The following is a 26,115-nucleotide window of genomic DNA, read 5'->3' on the forward strand; positions in this document are numbered from 1 at the left end:
CTTTACGGCCAGTAATCTGGCCATAAGGGCTATAAGAACCAGATCGGTAAGGTCACGAACAGTCTTAGAGTCTTCTTTAAGGATGGCACGATCTGCATCGTTGGTTGCCGAGCTATAGCGGAGTAAGGGAGAATGAAAGGGCACACGATTTGGCCGTTAAGGCCAAAGGACTGCCATTAGAAAACTTGGAGCACCCGGGGCGACGAAAATCCCATGGTGAAAACCGGATCCTGAGGTGAAGAGGTTACCACTGAAGTGAAGAGGTGACTACTGAGGTGAAGAGGTTACTACTAAGGGGAAGTAGGTAGCGACCAGCATGGCTTTCGGTATCATTATACATAGGACTAATTAGGACATTATACATAGAACTTGTGCCCAATAGGTGTGACAAGTTACAGCACCTGTAGAGCATCCTTGGGCACTTGTGGAAGATGATGAAGCGTTGAACATTTCCCATGTCAATGCACTGTAGTTAGTAAAGCTTATGCAATCTCTATACATTTCCCATCATTCACTTAACAAAATGACGTCAAGAGATCAGTCGACACATAATTTTTGAATTTTCGTCACTAAACTTGTCAAACTTGTTATTGTTGAATTTTTTGCAATTTGCGTTTGTTCAAATTAAAATTCAAATTGAATTAATAAAGTATACAAAATTTAAATATTTCAAGCCGTATTTTAAAAAGATGTGATGTGTAATATGCTGCATTTTGTCACAGTAAAAAAAGTTACTGACATTTGTTGGCATTCACAATAGCCAGATTTTGACAATCTTAATGATGTTCATGAGGCCTATCCTCTATGTTTTCGCAAGTCACATAATCTTCTGTAAGGGAATCATGCGAGATATATAAAACAATGTTTTTAAATTATGTTTTTTTTTTTAGAAAATTTTTTATTATTGTATATTTTTCACAAGTACAAATATAAATGATGTATTGTATATGGAAAATATTCGAATATCAGATCAAAACATCTTTGTGGCGGGTGGGGTGGGGGACTACGAAAGGGATAGGGGTCTTAATAAATATTAAATATATTATTTAATATGTTTTTACATATATAAAAAATTGAAAATCATTCGTTCGCGAGCTTCTTAGAAAAATAGATCACCGAAAATATCATCGGCATTTGGATAGTGATGATGTTGTGGTCTTTGGCCATGTTGATGGTGGGTAGAGGAGAATTCTGGTATTTGGTGGTGTTGTTGTTGTTGTTGTGGTTGCAATTGCTGTTTTCGACTGTTGGGAACAATGACATCATTGATTTCATGGATAATGCCATTTGTGGCAATACCATCACATTTGGTAATGCCAGCATTTTGAATCTTTGGACGACGATCACGGGTGATGCGCAAATGGTGGCCATTGAGAGATTCAATGGAACGTACAAATGGCCAATTGGTGGGTATTATGCCAGCACAACATACCACATCATTGACAATGTGGGTCTTGATTAGACTCTCCAATTCCGATTGCTCTTTAGGCAAAGAATCTTCCAATTCTTCGAACACATCATTTTTGGGAACCAGCAGTGTATAGTCCTCTTCGGCATTGGCCAAGAGATCAGTGAGGTTGGCCATGCGCACCAAATCCAAGAATTTACTGTAGTTGGGATTGGACTCCAATACTTGCAATAGATTCGATTTGGCAGGAGTCAATGGTTTGTCCACTTGATGCATTACCGAGCCGCAACTTTCATCATCAAAATGAATGAGACGGGCACAATTGACGGTGGCACGATTCATGACATTTGAGAATAGGGCGTGAGTGGAGTACAAATTAATGCGAACTTTATCACCATTTATAGTGGGCAATTGCTTCACCTCCAAGTCACAGGTCTTAATCATGGGCTTAATCACATGATAGTTGAGGAACTCTGCCAATTCTGGATTGTCTCTTAATTGCTCGGGACTCTCCTCCAGAAGTTGAGGCCACTTGGTAGTTTGCAAAGCTTTGTCGGTGGGGGCAAAGACAGTGACGTTATCCAAATCATCGAAGGTATTATCCATACCGGAAGCTTCCAACAGACGCTTGAAGAGCGTAACGTTTTTCTCCTGCATCAACGAAGACAAGGGCAATGCCGACTCGGTGGGCATAATGGTGTCAATGACATGCATAACACCATTGCTGCCCATGATATCGGCTTCCATGATCTTGGCAATGCCATTGATAATTACAGGTTGTTCAACTTCGACTTCAGTTTTGCCCTCAGTAGCAGTAGCAGCAGCAGACTCTGACTTGGTACGATTGAAACGCATGGGTTCACCCAGCAGATTGTAAGCGATAGTCTTAGCACCAGCCACAGAAGCAACTGTGCAGAAGGTCAAATCCAACATGTGGTTCTTAAGAATATCTAAAAAAAATAAAACAAAATTTAACAAAAAAATTTCCATAAAAACAGGAAATGAGAACATACTCGAGGCACATCCCTTGCCCTCCTTCAAGGCACGACGCAAATGTGGTTCCAACTTGTCAAAGGCACTGTCATTGGGCACAAAAATTGACACTGGTTTATCTCCCTCCAGAAGTTCGCTCAATTTGGTATTCTCCAGGACAGTGCGCATGATGGACATGTCACTACGTTCGCGTATGAGATCCATAATGTTCTTACTGGCTGCAGGTATTACCCCAGACAAGGTGTGCACCATCCCCTGTTCCGAAAGTTTGTCACGCTTAACAATGGGCACGCAATTGGCGGTATAGCGATAGGGTTCCCGACTCAAAGTCAAAGGCATCTGGTAGCTGTTGATGCGTATGGTCTGTCCTTCGGCATGAGTTTTGAAAACCTGCTCATTGCCGACATCCTCCAGATTGATTTCGCCATCGACCACATGACGCAAAAACAATTGTTTCATGCCATCGTCCGTTTTCATTTCAACCAAATTCTAATGAAAATAAACGTTAATTGGAACACCAGGTATAACCCAGCAACATTGCTGCAATATCTTTATTTAGCCTACTTACATTTTCACTTTGCGCCGTATCGCTGTATGCATTGAATGCCTCATCCATGGGCAAGAAGATGGTAACGTTTTTGCTCGACTTAATCGTATCGGCTAAGCCGCTACTTTTGGCCTTTGCCACAAACTCTTTGGCACCCATGTCGGCAGCAGTTGCCTCAATATCTTTGATATCGATTTTCTCACAAGGTGTTGCATAAGCGGCATTACGTGGACGTCCATAGCCATGACAGCACTGGCGTGAAATAGTCAAAGTTTTCTTTTTGCCATTTTTATTCACACTGTACAAGAAAACGAGGTATTTAATTTATGATAATAGTTAAATTTTGGCTTTGGGTTTGTGTGTGGAATGGTGTTAGCTGTGATCGTGTCACCGTACACACCAGTTTCACTGCTCTCCCTTAAGTCATACTTACACGCGGGTGCACACATATTTGTTGGGCTTTTCAACGCATGAGTTCAAGCTAAATTGGAATTGCCCATATGTGGGTTGCTTAATAGTTTCGCTGCCTTCGGCGGTTTGAGTTTCATCGGTTTCCTCAGAAGCTTCCATATCCTTTTCATCTTCCTCCTTTTCTGTACACACATTGGGACTGGAAGGGGAAAAATAATTATATAAGTTAATTCAATATAGAGAAATATACATTTTCTGGAACATTTTCAAAGGGCTTGTAAGCAAATATGATGCAGTGGTGGTCCAAACTGTAGATATGGCCCAGTAAGGTTAGCCACTGAACCTAAACTAGCTAGTTTCACACCAACATAAGGGCTAGGAGACGATGTTTTATGCCATTCATAGGGCAAGCATTACCCCACTCCCGTGAAATGAGGTCCCTTCATGTAGCATAAACCAGCAGCTGGCTATACCAGAGATCCGCCAATTCATGACTGTGGGGCTGGCAAGAAAAACCTCTTCCAATCCACCAATCCTAACGTCGCCTCAATTATCTCAGGATGCTATGACCTGCCTCTTTCTTCTGCCCACTCGATAAGATTTTCTATGCATCATCCGAAAGAATGTACCAGAATAGGAAAACTCCTACGAAGAGAAAACGGACTGAGCAGTGAAAGAAAAAAGTACGATGATGGAAGAAAATTCTACTGATGAACAAACCAGCGGAAGAAAAATCCTTTGAAGAGAAGACGAAAGAAGCAGTGGAAGAATAACGCAGGACAAAGGATGCAGCGGAAGAGAATCATACAGAAGAACGAACTAGCGGCGGGAAGAAGGGCGAAGCAGTGGAAGAAAAACCCACGACGAGAAGACGATGAAGATGCGCAAGAAAATCATACGGAAGAAAATTCTGCGAAGAAAAGACGATCGAAGCAGCGGAATCCGACGGAAGAACGAACCAATGGAAGCAAAATTCTACGAAGAGAAGACGGACGAATCAGTGGAAGAAAAACGTAAGACGAGAAGACAACAGAGGCAGCGGAAGAGAATCCTACGAAGAGAAGACGAACAAAGCAGCGTAAGAACGAACCAGCGGAAAAAAACCCTGCGAAGAAACGACGAACAATGCAGCGGAAGACAATTTCAACGGTATAAAGAACCAACGGAAGAAAAATCCTACGAAGAGAAGACTGATGAAGCAGTGGAATAAAAAGGTATTACAAGAAGCCAAGGCAGAGAATACTAACTTTACATATAGTGTAAGTAGAAGCGTTGAGCCACTGGTTGACACGAACTTGTTGACACTTGGCAAGGCGTAGTCCGGTGATCTTTAGGGGATGGAAATTAGGGTGAGTTAATAGTTATCGACAAAGCGGTTATTAAATTTGGAGTCTATGAAAAATTGGAAGAAAATTTGTCCAACAAACTATGAATTTAACATCAAATTCGTGCTTTTTTAACGACAAAGTCCTAACGTCGGGTGGTATTTTTATATGGGAGCTATATCCAAATCTGAACTGCTTTTGACAAAATTTAGCAGTGGGTTTCAGATGGGTAATAGCACATTCCATATCTAATCTGGTGCAAATCGTCGTTGTGTAAGTCGGGCTATATGTACATATATATGAGAACTATTTCTTAATCTGAACTTTGGGCAAAAAAAATTATTACAAAAACGAACAAACGGTAAGGAAAAAAGCGGACACACGGACATAGCCAAAGATCCTTCCTCTGGGCGGACTTTGTAGGACTTAAGCAAATTTTCTTAGCATTCGTCGTAGATTTCGAACGATGTGGCTATGATCGGGCGATATGTATTGGGTTGCCCAAAAAGTAATTGCGGATTTTTTAAAAGAAAGTAAATGCATTTTTAATAAAACTTAGAATGAACTTTAATCAAATATACTTTTTTTACACTTTTTTTCTAAAGCAAGTTAAAAGTAACAGCTGATAATTGACAGAAGAAAGAATGCAATTACAGAGTCACAAGCTGTGAAAAAATTTGTCAACGCCGACTATATGAAAAATCCGCAATTACTTTTTGGGCAACCCAATATATCTGGGAACTTGATCTAAATCTAAACTGAGTTTTACCAAAATTTTTTAGTTTTTGAGCTAAAAAAGTGGTATGAGAAAAATTTCATGATTACAAAATTGATTACAAAAAAAAACAACGCAGGACTTGCAATCAGCACAGAAAGGATATGCAGAAAGTATATGCTACATCGAACTTTGAACATTGTGTTGGCACGGATTATCGTTAACCGATTGCCATTATTGCTGTTTTATTTTAGTGCTGTATATTACAAATCATGATTAATCGTTTCTTATTATTTGTTATCGTATGATGTCAATAATTCACCAATACAACTTTGCACTGATATACTATACCGAACATTTGACTTGCATTGGATAGAAATAAAATAATACACAGCAAATATTTCGTATTTTGCTTATTGGGAATAATCAGGAAAAAAATTGAGTGTATGTGTTTCCCTATTTGCAAAAAAAAAATCTCCTTTATAGTGTGGGCCAGCCTCTAGTACACTAGCAGATTAGTTTGCTTGATAGTTTGTTTGTTTTATTCTTTTATAGTTTCTGTGATCTAATTTGTTTAACTGTCACTATGACCTAACCTAACTCATTGGTATTAGATTGTGGGTTAAGAATGTTGTTTATTCAAAAAAATTTTATCACTTGATGTTAATCCCACAATCCATTGTAATGACTTGTTTCCATATGCATTCCATTACATAAAAAAACCATCATCATGCATGCATACATACTGCCCTAATGCAATATTCTTTAAGTAAGGGGAAAACATGAAATAAAGAAAAATCACGCAGTCACTCATACATATGAACAGTTTTGTGCTAGGTCGTTCATTGAACTGAGAATTGTAAAATAATCGACTTCATTGAGTTTCCCCAACTGATAATTGATTATGTACATCTGTCTGTCTTTCTGTCTGTCAATAGACAAACATACATACATACATACTCATATGTACAACATGAATCAAGTCATGTTAAGATGTACTAGTACCGATGCTAAGATGTACTAGTACAGAGAGCACAGAAATTCAATGAAAGTTTTCTATTTAGAATATAGCAAATATGAATAGAAAACAGTTATAGCAAGCAGCAGCCAGTGCTGCCAGTCACATAGTTTTTTTTTTGTTTGCTATGACTAGCTGTTCGAAGTGTAAAAAGATCAGTGTTTGCGGTCAGTGGCTTCAATGTGGAGAGGTCTGATAATTATTTCTGAACATAGTATACTAGTAGTCTCTACACTATAGATTTTTATTATTCATTGTTTTTTTTTTTCAAAGTAATAAACAATAATGCGAAAACCCTGCTTACTGTATGATAGGTTGGGCGAATTTTGTACATATGGGTCGCATTGCTTATTTTGTATACTGCTTGCCTTGTTTGTTTGTTGACAAACAGCAGCGCGCATGGGATGATGGTCAGCTAACCGGTGCTGTTGAATTCGCTGCCTTGTTTGTTCATATTTAATTTAATTGAAATGGAGGGGATCTATTCAATTTAATACATTTCACAGACGCTAATGGCAATGGATATGGGGATATCATTGAATGACAAGGGGTAAGAAACCCATAAAAAAATCATCCAAAAAGGGTAGGAGACAAGGTAGATGACGGTATATACATTGAAATATAAGGAGAGTTACGTGATTCAATTTCATCATGTCAAACAAAAACAGATTCTTATCTTTGTAAGAATTACAAAAGATTGTTTGTCTTTCTATGGTTGGAGAAAAATAGGATTTAAGCTTATGTAAACAGCAGATGCTTTTAATTGTACACCTAGAATGAAACATCGTATTCAATGGGTCTGAAGAATTGAATGGGGCATCCGATGATAAGGCATAAAGTTTCGATAGGTCGCAACTTGTGTGCTCAGGAGAGAAAAAAAGAAGAAATCAAATTCCATAATCTGCTAGAATATTCTCGACATCTGGTGATACCACCAACTTTGCTTTGGATAACAACAATTCTATTTTACCTATCTACAAAATAAACAATCTGTTTGCAATCTTCAATAAGAACTTACATACATACATACCAATTTTATTAAGAACTTTAAATGCAAAAACGTATACCCAACTGTTGATAATTTCGTCTGTATATTTGTTTGGAACGCTCCCATATTAAATAGAAAAGCAAAATAATGGACTTAGGGCTCAAATTTGTTGAAAATCCGAACCGTTCTTAAGCATTTTTCTGTTTCACTTTTGTTCTACATTCAATCTACAATGCATGCATGCTTCTGTTCTATTGTTATTGTAACAATACAAAATCGGTAAGACCGTAAACTTCGTGATAACACTGTCCCTAAAGCGTCAAAACTAATCTTTCATTGGAATTTACTAATTTAACCAAACAAACTCTGTCATGTATTTCTTTATTTATTTTTGTTACTAAAACATGAGGATTTCAGACACAACAAGCCAAAAATTTTCTTTGGGCTAAAATCAGTTTCGATGGTTCCTTTGAGACACAAGTGTACATTTCTTCATTAACAATTTCCATAAATACTAGAAACTTACCCCTTCCACCAGGGTTCCTCCTGGGTACCAATACCAAAACCGCCAAAACTGTTTAGGAAATTATTACCGAAGAAAGGGAATGATTGATGGAGGAACAAACCAGGTTGGGCTTGATTATTGCCGCCACCATTGACGTCACTGGTAATAACATCGACTTCTGGAAAGAGACAATGTTACAAACGCAAAAGCAACGATTAGAATTCACTCGAGTGGCTGTGCTATTAAATATAATGTTTAAAACCCACCAAATGGTTTCTCCTCAGCATTGCGGCCATTATGGGGATTGTTGTGGGCTTCAAGGGGCACAAATTCCGCCTCTGGTTCATAGCTATTAAGAACCGTATTAAGAGGTAATAGTGGATTAAATAATTGTGGCCAAATGTATCTTTGTCTAGAGGTGGTGGTTACATGTGATTGTTGTGGTTGTTGTTGTGTATAAATTGTCGTTAGAGGTTGTGATATGGGTTCAAAAAATTGATAAGTTGATGATGGTGTTTGCAGGTGAGACAATAGACTACAAAAAAGGAAGACAAAACAAAGTTGCCAGCATGCACAATAAATATGGCAATAAATATTAAACACAACACGCACACACACATACGGTCCTATTCACAAAACTTAATGAAGCCCTAAAGTAGGTTCATTTGACAGTTCTATTAGAGGAAATCGATCAGTAAACCTATTTCAAACCTACATTAAGTTTTGTGAATACGGGTGTTAAGACTACAATAAGCAAGCAATAAAACAAAATGGTAAAATACTAAAACATTTTCCTATTAATGATATGATTAACACGAGATGAGATGTTTTATAATGCTAGATTTTGTATACAAGTGATTTTGTTTCACGGTAGGTTCTCTTTTGAGCTTCTTGTTTAAATTTTGAATGACAGCACCCAATGTTTTGTTTTCATTGTTGATGCTATTTAAGTCAAATATTTTTGTCATATTATTTTATGCATAGCCTAAACAACGAACGATTTGAATACTTAATTCTAACTTTGACGGTTATAAAAAAGAGGCGACGTTCAGCCTGGATATTTAACAAATTATTATGCTGTACTCGTTTCCTTAAAGTGGCAGACAACTCGATTACTCATAGTCATACTATTTACATAGATATATACACCCTCACCAAAGTGCTAGAAAATACAAAATATGTCTAAAAACAATTTTATTTTCTTTACTTTAAAATTTTAGAATAAATCTAAAACGAGGAAAAAATTATTTCTAATATCATAAACAATTTTTTAAATTTACTTTTCTTAAAAAAAAAATAAAAAATCCCAACTTTTTTTTTATATTATAATAAAAAAAGTTTAATCACAATATTTCATTGTGATTCTTCTTTGCTTATTGCCAAAAAACAAAACAAAATACAACTGTTTAATCAAATACCACATCTGTTTTCACAAAATGCCAACTTCATCATTCTCAGTACCCGCCATAAAATCCGAATACAGTGTTGTTTTTGTAAAAGTCATATGACTTACAGGTAAAAGTACGACTGCGCGACGTACATACATTGACCAAAAACACAAATAAATAAAATGAAAATGTTATAAAAAGGGTACTCAAAAAATCACAATCAAACTGATTTCATCGGAATTCAAGCGAATAAAGAAAACGAAAAAAAAAATGCAAAATAGAGACACTTGTCTCTGACTCACACTGTACTACGAGGTTTGTTTGGTAAATTTATAATGGTCGGTAAATGTAAATTGATCCAAAACAACCTCGACACATTAGATTTTATGCCCCCATTAAATTATTTCTTCAAATTAAACGGTCAATTGCATTAAATCAAATTTTAAAAAGCAAAGGCTAGCAGTTCTCCAAAGAACTTATGACACTGTGCAATTTAAATTACCCTTGGATTTATGAAAACTTGTTTATTATGTGATTAAAGTTTGATTTTAAACGAAAATGTAATTATAATTAACTGATTTGGGTTTGGGTCAAAATTCGACAAAATTCACCCTATCCTCTAGTGCCAAAAATAAAAAACAACCGCCAACAGTTTCGAAGTCAAAAGGCAAAATGTCAATGGGCAATAGTTGCCAGAGAGTAAGAAGTTAAAAGTTCAAAAGCAAAACCAATTTTTGACAGGTCAAAATCGAGCTCTTCGAGCCACTGCTGCTTGCGAGGGGCATGTGAGTCAGTACTTGGAGTTTTCGGGAGGACAATCCATTTTAAGAGTCCTGAAGTCCTAAAAATTTATTGAATTTATTCAGGGATCAATTCTGGGTCCTCTTCTCTTTTCATTGTACAGTAGCGACTTGGCGGGTCAATTGCCTTATTGTGAGGTACATATGTACGCTGACGATGTACAAATATATATCGGCAGTCCGAGGGATGAGATTGCTGAAAACATACGTCTGCTTAATCATGATCTGTCAAGAGTCAGCACGTGGGCGAAAGCCAATGGCCTGTGTCTCAACCCTGTAAAGTCCAAGTGTGTGGTTATCAGAAACAGGCTATCTCGTTTTTCATGTGATGTCAGTATATTCATTAACGACTCTAGATTGGAAATCGTTCCTCATGCAAAGAACTTGGACGTTGTTATTAACAGCACTCTGAGTTGGAGTAATCATATCGACTCTGTCGTTGGTCAGGGATATTCAAAATTGCGTGCTCTCTGGGCCACTCAGTCGGTTACTCCGCTGCCGGTTAGGTCTCTCTTGGCAAAGACTTATCTTGTTCCTGGCATTCTCTACGGCTGTGAGTTGTTTACTAATTGCGACTCGGTAAGTAGACGTAAGCTGAACACCTTTTTTAATAGCGTTACTCGTTATGTATTTGGCTTGAGACGGCGCGATTCCATCTCTGAATACTCTTTATCTCTGTATGACGTCTCCTTACAGCACTTGTTGTTCCTAAGATCGCTTACTTTCCTGCATAAACTGATCTACACGCAGGCACCACATAATCTGTATGGATTTATTAATTTCACCAGATCTACTAGAGGTAAAAAAAATCATTCCCAAAATGTATCGGAGGCTTGTTTCTGAATGGCATATGTTCATATTCGCTGTACGTCTCTGTAATTCACTTCCTAACGATTTGCAATTACTCAGTAACTCGGCAACATTTAAAACCAGACTTTGGAAACATTTCACTGCATTAAGTTGATGAATGTTAAGACTCTGAACTGAAAGTGTTGCATTCAGAAGTGTATTGAGAAGGCCCACAGATGTTGTGCACTACGTAGAAAGGCCCGTAGGCTCAAAATGGGGGTTGAGTTCGAGGATAGTACACTGGTTCTACAGAAGCGTGATTAGACCAATACTAATTTACTCCTCTGTAGTTTGGTAGACGGCGGTTTAAAAAAAAGTGCAACATAAGAGTATGACAACAGGTTCAGAGAATATGTCGTCTTGGCATGAGAGGGTGATGGGGACCACGTTTACTACAAACTGTAGATTATCTAGATATCCGGCCTATTTACATACAGATTATGTTTGAGGCAGCCACTGCAGCTATGGAACTTTGGCGGACGAATGTATAGAGGATAGGAGCAGGTCATACCACCGATGCGACAATGGGAAACCTGAAGTAAATGGAATAAGTTCCAGATTGGATACCTGAGACGACACTTAGTGTGGAGTGTGAAGCACACCTGCCAGCAGCACAGTCTGAGAAAGCAATTGTCGGACCTTTGATGCTTTATGGTATTGTGGTCGTGTGGACGGCACCACTTTATATGAATATATATAAAAAATACACATATAACAAGTCTCATCTCAAATGATTGGTTTTTGAATAATATCTTATTTATAATAGAAGCAATTCTAAATCATTCTCCGCTTACAAGTTATCGTATCGAGAATCTTCTGGTGAAAGGATTTCGTTTTTCTAAGTGCTGTCTGATTTAAGTGTTAAGCACAATGATAAGCGACCTTCTATAAAGCCGGGTCCAAACGAGTGACACCATTTTGGTGAGAAAATTTCGCCAGCATTAGTTAGGCTAACAACCGCTCAACATTCCTGATGTTCCCGCCCAGGTGTCATAGCTGATCGGAATAAAGTGAGCACACACTCGAGAGAACACACGTCGCTGGTATTTTGTTCAAAGAACTCAGTACCACTTCTGCGGCATGTGTTCGTATTTTCTTTGTCACCATTTTTTTACAAAGCGTTTTGACAGAGGTTCGGGTGAAAAGTCGGAGGCAGTACTAGGATTAATGGTTGACAAATAAAAAAAAACAGCTGTTTGACCCGAAGTAAAAGCTTTTACCGCTATATTTGAAACCAGTGTTGCCAATTAAGTATATAAAATTTGCTGTTAATTCCCTTATTCTCGCAATCAAACTTAGATAAAAAAATAAAATCCACATTGCCTGAATTCTATAGAAATAGAAACTGAAAGACCTCAGAGAAACACGAAAACTTAAATATCCTCACGCGCCATAAACTGTTTTATAAATGCAGATAAAATCTCAACGACCACTTTCATTTAAAAGTTTTTTTCGTTAAAAAGTCCCCAAAGTAATAAGTTTGTCAAAATACTTATTGTACCAGTCTCTTTATTTTGCCAACATCTATCCCTCGTACTGTGTGAGTGCCATTACTGAATTGAATTTTGAATGATGTGATGATGGCGGTGTTTAAGTGCTCAACAATTGAATACGAGAGTAGCTCTTTTGTTATTTGATTTTATATTTATGAGGTATTACTTTAAAGTAATTAAAAATATACGAATAGTATTTCAGCGAAGAATTAGGATGCTAAGCTGATTCATTATGTCGTATTTTCAAATAAATTAGCGTTTCATTTTCAAAAACAACGAAAATTATTATGGACACGTATAAGGCGGAAGCATACATGTATAGTTATGTTTGTATACATACTTGTATACATACATGTGTGTATGTTCATAAAAACTAAGAAAAATTTATGTACTGCCATGGCACTATGGCCAAACATGGAAACATGTATAAAAATTGCTTTATGGCCCAGGTATGTACGTAATACCAAACAGTAGAGTTTATAATAGATGATCCTTAACATTTAAAGGGTCATTTCCTTGATTTCAATGTACACAGGCAAAAATATCTCAAAAATATTTTCAATTAAAAATTTTATTGAACATAAATTCGTTTTCAATTCAATTAAAAAAATTTTAATTGAATATGAATTTTTTCAGTAACAATCGCGATTGAAATTTCTGCCAATTTCAATTAAAAAAATTATTGATTCGTGGCAGAGCTGTCAGCGCCACCTGACTGCGCACGTGTATCGTGACAGTCCGATTGGGCAGCCACTCCCGCTCGCATCGCGTCTCCTGTGTTTTCAGTACTGCGAAGAACTCCTCCTGACAGACTCTACACCCGTGATGAAGACTATATGACTCCCTGACTCCAAGGAACTCAATGAAGACTCTTGCCCCAGTACCCTCATTCAATATAAAAACACGTCCTTGTATACAGAGCGTCCCGAGAAGGGCGGAGTGCCTCCAGCCTAGATATCCCTTTTCGAAACAAAGACGTTCAAAGACAATAGTTGCGCCTCACATAACATGCCGCATCTTCATCCCTCAGCAGAACAGAAGAATACCCAAAGTTCCCTTAGTCTTATGGCGATCTTCGTTGTCGCCCACCCAACATACAAGGCCAAAATACTAAGATCGAGCATGGCATTCAGAGCCTTCCTTGGGGCACTCCTTTTTACCCCCGAGATTAGCAGTGCCGCTGTAGCTTGTATCTTCTCGATCATTTTAATGAGGGCACCGTTGTCCAGAGCCTTATGCCACACCAGGTGAAAATAGGTTGAACAACCGCCGTAAACATCCAGTACACAGTCCCCGGCCTAAGCCACCAACTTCATCATATCGAATTGCTACAGGAGTAGACTGCATTTAATGACACTTTGACCCTTTTTTTCAACAATCCTTCTCCAACATAGTTTCTGGTCAAGTATGACTCCAAATTACTAGACCTCCGTAGAGAGTGACAGATCTCCTAAGAACACACAGCTTTCTCCACCTGGTGAAAAGTAGCAATTCAGTCTTAATGGGGTTTATGCCAAGCCCTTTGGCCATTAATTTTAATATTTTTTCCAGGCCATGGAATAGAGATATAGGAATAGGAGTTATAGGAATTGTATGGAATTCCTAGCAAGACTTTTCAAGGTTTTTATTAATTTTGTTGAAAGCCTCAACAAGCCGATTGATGGCTTAGAAGTAAGGACTAAGTCCGGTTAAATCCTGCACCCTCTTCTTCAACCTAAGTTAGTATTGCCATTCCGTCACCTGTTCGTAACTCTTTTCAAGCATTACCATGCAATGCAACCATGCAATTTATGATCCAAAATGTTTCATTGCCAGATGTTAAACTGATTTTTCACTATGACTTCTTTGCCCCCCGGAATCATAAACAATATGAATGACTTTGGATACCCACCACCATAGGATGGAGGGTATACTAATCTAGTTATTCCGTTTGTAACACCTTGAAGTAACGATCTGGGACCCCATAATGTGTATATATTCTTGATCGTCCCGACATTCTGTCAAACGATTGAATTTAGCCGTTTGAAATTTTGCTCAGATATTTCGTGTACATGTAAGTCATTGGGGATTGCAAATGTGTCATATCGGTTCAGATTTGGATAAATGTAGGTAACATATAAATCGATCTCCCGATTTATCTTCCTGAGCCCCTGGAAGCCGCAATGTTACCAATTTGGCTGAAATTTTGCACGGAATATTTTGTTATGACTTCCAACTACTATGCCATTTACGGTCCAAATCGATATGTAACCTGTTATCGATACGATCTCCCGATTTGACATTTTGAACCTTTGAAAGCCTCAGTTATTATCTGATATGGCTGAAATTTTGCACAGAGTGTTCTGTATTGACTTCCAACTACCGTGCCAAGTACGGTATAAATTGGAGTACAACCCCATATAGCTCCCTTATGAACCGATCTCCCGATTTGACATCTTGAACACCTGGAAGCCGCAATTGTAATCCGATTTGCCTAATTTTTTGCACGGAGTGTTTTGTTATGACCTCCAACTATCGTGCCAAGTACGGTTCAAATTGGAGTATAACCCGATATAGCTCCCTTATGAACGATCTACCGAATTGACATCTTAAACCACTGGAAGCAGCAATTGTAATCTGATTTGGCTAAATTTTTGCACGGAGTGTTTTGTTATGACTTCCAACTACAGTGCCAAGTACGTTCCAAATTGGAGTATAACCCGATACAGCTCCCATATAAACCGATCTCCCGATTAGTCTTCTACGACCCATATATTCTTCAATTTGTGTCTGATTTGGCAGAATGTCTTCAACAATGTGGTTGTGGGTTCACAAGATTCGGCCCGCCCGAATTTAGCACATTTTTGCTTTTTCATATATACCTTGTTCATATTCAAATACCTTGCCGAGGTAAGGACAAATAGACAGGCACAAGAACATTGAGATTGAAAAGATTGGATTGGCAAATATAGTATTCCCCTTATTATACAGTGCTTCATACAAACTTTGTAACTTAGAACCTTCTTACCCCTAAAGTTTACCAACAAATTCCATTTAAGGCCTTCAATTGCAACAAAAACAATATTTAATGTAAATAAAAAATGTGTTCCATTACTTGGTATTTGGCATTCATTTTAAACCTACTTCACTGTTATAACCTACTTAAAAATATTGTACTAACTTAACTATCTGTTTTTTTTTTCCTTATGGTCTCTCTCAGTTGCGCCGTTTTATGCAACGTCAGTTAAAATCATTCTGCCATGAAGATGAAACAGTCGGGCAACAACAACAAAAGAAAGAAGTTGAAATAAAACTCAACTAAATACCGAAGTGGTGGGCTGGCTGGGTTGCTGGCTTGGTGATCGGTAAGTAGCAGTAGGTAGGTAGATTGTTAGTTAGTTAGTCCGTCAATCTTTGAGGCAATAAAAACCTCGACTTGGCATACATTTTTTTGATGTATTTCTTAGCCAGTTGTTGTATTCCCGTGTAGAATAATGCTAAGATTTGCACGATTTTTATAATGTTACCATTGAAACATCACAGCGTGCATCGGTGAAGACAAAAACAAAACCTTTTTGTAGTAAGCAGATTTAAGAAAAGTAGTTATTACAAGCCAAGAATGCCTCACGCTTGCACACACATTGCAACATCGTGTATTTCGGGTTTCAAACATTTGTACTAAAGGTTGTCTGCTTAAACTTAATCTTGACTTGGGTTGAATATTCTGTTCTTTTTGGCAAATCCACCATGAACAAAAAACAAACAAATCATAAGACAAACGATGTACAGAATAAAGAACGGTTTTTGAAATTCTTCCTCATTTTTCTCAATTCTGGCTTGCGTTGTGTTGTTTTATTGTGGTGAGATGGCGATAACGGTGTGGTGGTGGTGGCGGCTTAGTGATTGGCATACTGATAATTATCAATTAGGGTCACCACAGATCAACAGAGAGCAATAAAGAAATTTACGATGGCTCTCGTTTAAAAGAAGAAAATGAAAGAAACAAAACTAAATAGTGAGTGTGTGATGTGACTAAAAAGAAACGTTTAAGTTATTGCATGCAAGTAATAACTTAAAGGTTTCTTTTAAGTCACACCACACACTCACTCGTACATAGGTATATACTAAAAAAATTTCCATAACATTTATTGGTAATTTCACCAATGTGTAAATAAAATAAAAAAAATAAACAAAGTTCATTTCTTCAAAAACGAATAGGAGGAACATGAAGATGTCTCAATATGCATTTCTGTCGTCTGAATGTTTCCAAGAAAAGAAAGTTTTTATGATTGGTACGTATGTATGAACGTAGGTACATACATATGTGTAAGTATGTATAGACTGGAAGTGTCATCAATTTGTTGTTATTCGAAATGGATGAAAATACTAAGGTATAGTCGAACAGCATATAGTTTTGTGCAAATATTTCCCTTACACAAAAATTTCCAAAATAAAACAACTACAGGCACCTAGTTAACACTTAAATAAAAAGCGTTGAGAGCATTAGCAGCCTATATCTCAAATAGCAATAAACCGATACGTTGGCGCCCAATGGCCAACATGCGAAAAAGATAATAAAATGCCATAACCACGGGAGGATTGTTGACAAGCGAAATCATTGATGAATCATAACTCATCGAAATCAGTAGATTTTATATAAGGGAAATATGTGCAATGATTTGAGTGCAATAACCTTTTGTAGCTCTATGTTCTTTGCAGAATGTAGGAATAAACAAATAAAACGCCACGCCCACTCACCATGAATTTAACTACAAATGTATATCAATTAACTGTGTACTTTATATCTGGGAGCTATAGGCCACAGTAGAGGAGAGGTTATCTTGTTCGCCTGTGACGCTGAACGTCTGGGTTCGAATCCTGGCGAGAACATCAGAAAAAATTTCCAGCGGTGGTTATCCCCTCCTAATGCTAGCGACATTTTTGAGATGCTATGCCATGTTAAAACTTCTCCCAAGAGAGGTGTAGCACTTCGGCACGACGTTTGGACTGCTATAAAAAGGAGGCCCCTTATCATTGAGCTTAAAATTTCGGACAGTGATATGTGGAAAGTTTGCCCCAGTTCCTTAGATGTTTATGGGCCAATTTGTATATCAAGTTATAGACCGATTTGGATCGTAATATTTGTAAAAGTTTTCTCCCTCTCTTTTTCTTATTTTCATTGACGATCTATTGGGTCTGACTTCTAATCCGATCCACTCGTTCACAAATAACAGCAACCTCTGTCATTAATTTTCAGTCGACAAAGATCGAGTATTCGAGCGATTGAAGAAAGGGGAGGATTATTAATTATGGACGTAACACTCTGCCAGGATTTGCTGGCCTTTTCTGAGTGTGGTCGAATGCTAAGAGTGGATTTTAATGCACACAAGACGTATTCTTATTCCGGACTTGAGGTCGTTTGTCAGAGATGCAAGACTTTCCAGAGGCTCACACCGGCTTGTAATCGATTGGCCAGCTGATCGGACCAAGTCCGACCGAGAAAATTCTTTTTACGCAAGGACGGTTCGTATGTAGAATCGACTTCCGGCAGATGTCTTTACCGCTACACTACTCCCTCTTTCCTCCTCCATCATTAACTATCCTCTCCAAAGCAATGCACTGCATATATAAGGAATATCCCCTGTCTATTGGTTGATTAAAAAACAAAAAATTAATTAAAGTGGGGGACTGGCCTTCCTGCGACTGCGCCAGGCGCTACAGCTCCTACATGGAATGTGTGAAGAAAGCAGTCAAGTCCGTTACTGTCGAGATAGAGCTATACAACGTGTTCATACAGGCCAGACATTAGTGGCATAATGTCTGTCTATAATCGCCTTGTACTAGGAGACTTTAATATGCATGACGTTTCATGGCATTCTACCCTAAGTAACGATCAGCGGGGGATAGCTTTGGCAGCGCAGATTAAAGGCTTCATAATCTTCATAACCTCCAAACGCCCGACCCGATTGGGTCAGCTTCAGAGAGAACACCAATCGGCGCTAAGTCACTCTCGAACCCCAGTAGAAGGGATGAAGGACCGCAGGCACTTTTGGTAACGCCAATGGGACTGACCCAAGGAGATGCGCACACTTTCAATTTATTGAGCATACCGAGAGTAACAAGGCTAGGAGGAGAGCCATTCGTCGTATCCATGGTCTCCGAGCCAATGGACAGCCATCACAGAGTACCGTGGACTATGTAACGAATGTCATCCAAAGCGTTAGGGCCACCGTAGAGCAGAGGTGTTCTCCTGGCGAGAACATCAGGAAAAAATTATCAGCGGTGGTTTTCTCCTCCTAATGCTGGTGACATATGTGAGCTACTGTACCATTTGTTTAAGGCAGCAATGTAAAAACTTCCTCCTTAAGAGGTGTCGTACTGCAGCACGCCATTCGTACTCGGCTATCAAAAGCAGGTCCTTTATCAATGAACTTAAAACTTGAATCGGACAGCGCTCATTGCCCCTTTTCCTTAGTGGAATGTTCATGGACAAATTTGCATTTGTTGCGACACGACGGAATATCTATACTGTTGCTAAAGAATGTGGATCTACCTGGGAGTCGAATACCTTACAACTGTCTTCAACCTGTCTTTGAACAAAATGGGCAGAGTGATACAGCTACTGAAGTCTAGAATGGACTCGAGTAAGGGGAAGTCATACAAACCAATCTCCCATCTCTAACCAGTAGCCAAGATGCTTAAGGGACAACTACTTCCGAGCCTCTTTGGAGAATTTTTTATCCGCCGAGCATCAGCATGAATTTCGAAAACTGAATAGCACAACAATTGCTTTGCATACCATCACCGCATACATGGCTTTAATCAGTCCTGCTCTTGTAAAAGGACGGCGATCGTGGCACTGGACCTATCGAAGGCATTCGACACGGTCAGCCATACCAAACTGTTTGTGGACTTCGTTCACACCTACTTTCAGCCTTGCCTGAAACACTGGGTCGCGAATTATCTGTATGGTCGCCAATCATTTGTGGAATTTAGGGATAAAAAGTCGAAACACCGTAGAGTGAAACAGGGAGTTCCCCAAGGCGGGGTGATATCTCCCGCATTTTTTAACCTCTACCTATGCTGCAGCTCTTTGAACTGCGACGGGCTGTCTCCTCAGTTCTCACATTGATCACTTCCATCAGGAGACAAAGATCCTACCTGTGCGAAGACATGTCTATATGGGACCATCCGAAGACATGACTATATGGGACCATCCATCATCTTGTGGATAGACATCCATCGACCAGAAGCCTTAAGGTGGATGTACATGATCTGGCGCGAGAGGTTCAGCGTTACAGAAGAGAACACCTAGATCAAACGGCATATGAAGCAGGTCTAGACAAGATTCACACAGACACTGTAACAGATGCGCTGAATAGCTACCGGGTGAATGTGGTCATTGGAGAACGACCGCCTCCCATTGCACCTGGAGAAATTGACCACCCCTGGCAAACCAGAGTAGTTCTGGCTCAATTACCATTCGGCAGGTGCAGCCATCCCAACTCCTACAGAGCAAGGATTGATGCCGAGGTGCAGGATATGTGTCCAGATAGAGACCAGGGCCAGAGAGTTTCTGTATCTGGGTATTCAACAAAACCAAGCAGACGAAAGATACCACACAACACACTGGAACCACAACAACAACACCTAAACATTGCTTCAGAACAATTTATAATTGACTATTGCTTTACTTATTTCTATTCAAAATATTTAATATAGATCAAGTGTTCATACCAACAATAGAAATGTTGTTCCAAACCGGTTAATAGAAAAATCTGTCATTGCAAGCGTTTATTAGTATTGCATTTGTGAAACATTTTAGATATAAGGAAAAAATTATATATGTTACTGATTATATATTTATTGCGAAGGAACAAGTTTCGACGAAAAAAAAAACAAATTAGTACAATAATTAGCCATAAAAGCCATTATTTTCTTAAATTAAATTTATAACATTTGGTGTAAAACTCATTTATGTAGGTGCAATATGAAATTTATGAATATGGATGTAAAAAATGGAGTGACTAATTTCAAAAATTCCATTAGTCATTATATGTCTTTTGTAAATTAAGAGAAATTATTAGATTCTTAACCTTCCTTTATATATCTTTCCTACATATATGTGCTTCTATGTTCCTTATAAACTCAAAAATGGCTTATCCGATTTTCTTGAAATTTCTACAGATGACAGGTGTGGTGAAAGGGGTAGGGTAGTTAATTTTTTGATACCTAAAGCGATGGTGGTGGGGATCCGCAGCTCAAAATAAAAGTACTAATTATTCCCTACCAAAATTTAAGAAAAATCCTACCATACCGACCATACCTACCAAGTGTTCTACAAATCAAAAATGCAGTATATGTTTTTATACCCTTCACCGAATAGCTGGCCATTTTGCCATTCCATTTGCAACCCTTTATACCTATCTCCCGATAAGAAATCTTAAGTTCATAGAGTCGTATTTTGGACCTGATATTTGCGATTTTGCGATCAGCCCATTTAAGTGTTTGATCCCAGAAATGCGCTTTACCAACCATTTTCGCCGTTACAGTGAGCATGGATCCTGTAAGTTGTAAGTATAGACAAGATCTGACCATATTTGTATGCAGCTGCCACATAGTCCTGTTTTCCGATTGAAGGCAGATAACGCAAAAACACTGTATTTCCTACCTACGAAATTTTTAAAAACTTCCTTAATACCCAGGATTCACTAATAGAAGGTTAGGTCACATGCAAAAACACAAAGTGGATAGGCCCCATAAACATCATTAAGGATGTCAAATCTGACGACTGAAAATGTCATCATATATGTAGGAGAAAACGTAAACAAAGAATGAATGTAAAAAGAGAACAAGTTGACATCCTCAATGCCAAGTACTGCCAAATATTAAAAAAAAGTATATCGGCTGATCGCTTGGCTTAACCTTATTCAGTGAATCCTGCTTAATACCTGTACTAGTTATAGTCAATGTCAGAACTTACGCCCTTTTTTACTCAAATTTGAAGCAATGAGACCCCTTATAATAGTGGGTTGCCAAAAAAGTAATTGCGGATTTTTTAAAAGAAAGTAAATGCATTTTTAATAAAACTTCGAATGAACTTTAATCAAATATATTTTTTTTACACTTTTTTTCTAAAGCAAGCTAAAAGTAACAGCTGATAACTGACAGAAGAAAGAATGCAATTACAGAGTCACAAGCTGTGAAAAAATTTGTCAACGCCGACTATATGAAAAATCCGCAATTACTTTTTGGGCAACCCAATAGTATTTGGACTCTCGACATCCATAGTTATATTCTGAACTCTTAACGAATACACGGAAAGGACAAGAAGTAATTTTGAGTTATCTCCGGCGATTTTCTCAGTAATTAACTTGGTATTTATATGTTGGAAAAAAAAACTTCCAAAAATTGAGGTCAACCTACCAACCTACCAAAGGAATCTACCAAAAAAGGCAGCAATGCTTGTGAGTAAAGCACGACTTTGATATCTACCTTCGGCTGCGAAATGTCTGAATGAATTAGAGTGAAAGAAGGCGCAGCCGAGCGCTACCAGTTCAATAATTTGTATACCCTACACCACCGCTGTAGTACTGGGTATTATAGCTTTGCGCATTTATTTGCAACGCCAAGAAGGAGAAGAGCTAGACCCATTGATAAATATACCAATTGGCTTAGAATAGGGCGAACGCTATTGGTTCTGAAAAAAATCGGATCAGATTTAGATAACCTTCATTCAATACGGACTCTTAAGGCTGTAAAAGCTACAATTTTTGTCTGACCTGATCAAAATCAGTCCCGATTAAAATATAGCTCCCATATACATATATCTTTCATCCCATATGGACTTTTAAGGCTTTGGTCGGACCTTTAGAAACTTGTGTATGAGGTCAAAATCGGTCCAGATTTAGACATAGCTCCCAAATATATCTTTCATCCTATATGTACTTTTAAGGCTGTTGTAGTAAAAGTGCGTTTAGTTCGGACGGGCCGAATCTTATATACCCTCCAACATATACCACAATAGACACGTTCTTTGAGTGAATTTTCCAAATTAATAGGAAATAAATCTACAGTTAGAGATGGATTGTACTTGTCATGACTATTACAAGAACTATACATAAATTTCAGCCAAATATTTGCGCCTTGTGCATGTACAAGATGTCAAATCGAAAAACTGTTTTATATGGCACTATATCCGGTTATAAACGGCTGCCGGAAGCCGCAGAAAAACTATGTGGAAAATTTCAGCCTATTCGGGTGGTAGAGGTAGACTTTTAGAGGCTCAAGAAGACAAATCTGAAAATTGGTTTATATGGCATCTATGAATGGTTGTGAACCGATTGTGACCATACTTGGCACAGTTGTTGAAAGTCAAAACCAAACACTTCAGACAAAATTTCAGCCAAATCGAATGAGAATAGCGCCCTCTAGAAGTTCAAGAAATAAAGACCCGAGATCGGTTTGTGTGGCAGCTATATCAGGTTATAAACCGATTTAGATCATGCGTGCTACAGTTGTAGGAAGTCAAAACAAAAAACTACAGGCAAAATCTCAGCCATGTCGGGTAAGAATTACGATCTCTAAGGCTTTAGATGTCAAGATCCGAGATCGGTTTGTGTGGCAGCTATATCAGGTAATAAACCGAGTTGAAAAATTCTTGGCAGGGTTGTTGGAAGTCAAAACAAAACACTTCATGCAAAATTTTAGCCAAATCTGATGAGAATTGCGCCCTCAAGGTCCGGGGTCGTTTTACAATATATGGCAGCTATATTAGGTTATAGCCCGATTTGAACCATTTTTGGCTCGGTTATTGGAAGTCAAAACAAAACATCTCAGATAAAATTTCAGCCAAATCGGATGAGAATTGCGCCCTCTAAAGGCCTAAGAAGTCCAGTTCCGAGATTGGTTTATATGGCAGTTTTATTAAGTTATAACGCAATTTGGACCATTCTTAGCATAGTTATTGAAAGTCAAAACAAAACACCTCAGCCACCTCGGGTGGTAATTACGACTAGAGGCGCAAGAAGTCAAATCTGATAATAGGTTTATATGGCAGCTATATCAGGTTATGAATCGATTTGAACCATTCTTGACACAGTTGTTGAAAGCCAAAACAAAATACCTCAGGCAAAATTTGTGCCAAATCGAATAAGATTAATTGATGATTGATCATTGGGGATTGCAAATGGATTATATCGGTTCAGATTTGGATATAGCTACCATATAAAGTTCTCCTTCAAAGTCCTAAAATCCACATTCATTGTTCGATTTGGCTAAAATTTTGCACGTAGTTTTTTTCATAACTTTCAACATCCGTATTAATTCACGGTCCAAGTCCGTATATAACCTGATGTAGCTTCAATATAAATGGATATCACAATTTGTCACCATGAGCCCCTGGAAGCCGCAATTGCTGTCCGATTTGCCCTAAATTTTGCACGTAGTGTTCTGTTATGCCAGAGCAGTTCATAAACTGTTATAGCACCCATATAAAGGGATCGCCCGCTTAGTCTTCTATGGCCACAATAAACATAAATATTTGGCCGATTTGGCAGAAATCCGGTAGGTGAAGCACACATGTGCCTATCACCTAAGTTCATTTGTGTCAATTTTATCATTTTTTTGCTAGTTTTTAAATTATTTTCAGATTTTTAAATTTTAAAAATTACGGATATCTTAATGTGTCACCCTTTAGGCATACACTGATAGTTGCTTTGTTAGGTGTTGTTTAAAACTTTCAATCGCTGATCGATATCAATCGTATTAAACTTTAGACCATAATCCATTGTATTTTTGACCCCAACATTTTGTTGTTTTATTTTTCATCACAAAAAATAGAGTTATTAAGTTATGCATAACAGCACACTGCAGCGAATGATAAAAAAATGGCATAGCGAAACAAATTGTGTTAAAAGTTAAAAAAAAATGTTTAAGCATTTTCATTATTATTTTTTGTTTTCAAAGTGTAGCAACTACCGTGAAACTCTTACAACAAGCAATGCAAAATGTAAGCATATTAAATTATTGGAGAAAAAATCGCAAAATCACTTACCTACTGAAATATTGAGCTGTTACATTGCTGACAGTGAAAAGTGTCAACAATAGCCCCAACGGTAAAATGGTGCTCTTCATAGTTAAACGATTTTCAAATTTACAGAAATTTCTAGTATTTCCGTTGCTACAGCAGAGGAGAAATGGAATAGAGATTAATGATCAGTCTGATTTGCAGTCAGACTATTGAATGCACACAATAAAAGGCCCGGAGGCTGATGCTAACACGTTTTGAAAATTATTTATGTTTTTTCTTTCTTCTGGTCGAATTTTTCCAAATAAAAAAAATTGGTATATGAAATGTCAAAATCACTCCTTTTTCTCTGTTTTTTTTTCAAAACTCACTGTCGTGGATTAAAAGATTGTTATTTCTTAAACTTAGTTAATTCCCAAATTATCGTGGTTTAGAGCGCACAGACCTCCTTTAGCGTGTATTCTTTTTCACAGCACAGTTTAAATCTTACTGAGGCAAGAACTTGTTTGAGCCGGTATTTATAATGTGCGATGCCACTATATGGCATACATACTAACATATATAAATATGTATGTGTGTGTATACTACCTTCGTCTTTGAAATGCTACGGTTTGGTTTTTTGTTTGTTTATTTATATCTCTGTTTGCTGCGATTCTCATTTTGTAAAAAGAGTGTCCCTCAGCTGAGGGGCCAACTCACAATGTCTGCTGACTGTCTCATTGATCAGAAATATTTTTGATTAACCCTAACAAAACCGTGGGTTCAATTCGTAATGCAAGCTATAAAATAAAAAGGTGTATGAAAAAGCAAGAAAACAAGTAGAGCAAGTAAAAGCGCGTAAGTTCGGCCGGGCCGATCTTATATATCCTACGCATTTGACACGTTTTATGAATTACTTTTTTTAAATATATAGGAGATACATCTACAGATACAGATGGAACGTACTATTAGAACCCATAAAACGAACAGCTATTACCAGATTTCGCTGACATGTGGAACAATAAGTGGCATCCGTGTTGAGATCGGACCATATTACATTTTATTTGTCATATAAAGCGATCTCACTATTAAGGGCCTTGATTCCATAAAAGACACTTATAACCCGATTTCGCTTCAATAGAGAGTTGTAGTAGACTCATCAACATGTCTGTACAACATGCTTTAAATCGAGCCAAATTTTTAGCTATAGCTGCCGTACAGACTAATCTCCCAATTAAGGCCTTTAAGCCCATAAAAGTCATATTTCGTTGCCTTTTTTTTCGCTGAACGTGTGAACCTCTCAACGCCGATACAAAATATCATCCAACTAGAACCTTACTGTACTGATGCAAAATGTATTGACAGACTGTGGTATCGCGATTTCATACGACCAAAATTTCATTTCTGAACATTAAACATCAGCAACAAGCCCTAAAAGCTAAACCTGTTTCCCGAGCAATCATGGATAACCTAAGATACACACATATTGTTAGCCAAATCAGACACATTTTAAGCTTCTAAGGGCTTTAGAAGCCAAATCGGAGGGTAGTCACATGGGCTGTATGAATATACCTCATTATCCATATTTATCCGCCAGATGGCGAGCCTTCTCATGATCTGACATATGTGTTCACATCAATAATCTTGTCATCCTGGAGCTGAAGATCTTAGTAAGAATTAAAGATTTAT

General features: G+C 37.9%; 1 protein-coding gene across 2 annotated transcripts; it reads right to left on the bottom strand.

The window, feature by feature from the left end:
* Nucleotides 1-872: 872 nt before the first annotated feature.
* On the bottom strand, nt 873-24,945 carry LOC106083602 (transforming growth factor-beta-induced protein ig-h3). Of its 2 annotated transcripts, none has more exons than XM_059362408.1 (8): nt 24,893-24,945; nt 24,475-24,600; nt 8,177-8,259; nt 7,932-8,088; nt 3,382-3,558; nt 2,970-3,246; nt 2,422-2,890; nt 873-2,358 (listed from the first exon to the last, which is right to left on the bottom strand). In XM_059362408.1, the coding sequence occupies exons 2-8, from the start codon at nt 24,552-24,554 to the stop codon at nt 1,100-1,102; spliced, it is 2,502 nt and encodes an 833-aa protein (XP_059218391.1). In that variant the 5' UTR covers nt 24,555-24,600; nt 24,893-24,945; the 3' UTR covers nt 873-1,099. The 2 variants fall into 2 exon arrangements, with proteins under 2 accessions (XP_059218391.1, XP_013102192.2); XM_013246738.2 differs by having other exon boundaries at nt 24,819-24,940.
* Between the last annotated feature and the right edge of the window lie 1,170 nt (nt 24,946-26,115).

The sequence above is a fragment of the Stomoxys calcitrans genome, chromosome 2 (genome assembly GCF_963082655.1).
Source record: "Stomoxys calcitrans chromosome 2, idStoCalc2.1, whole genome shotgun sequence".
NCBI classification, from domain to species: Eukaryota; Metazoa; Arthropoda; class Insecta; order Diptera; family Muscidae; genus Stomoxys; species Stomoxys calcitrans.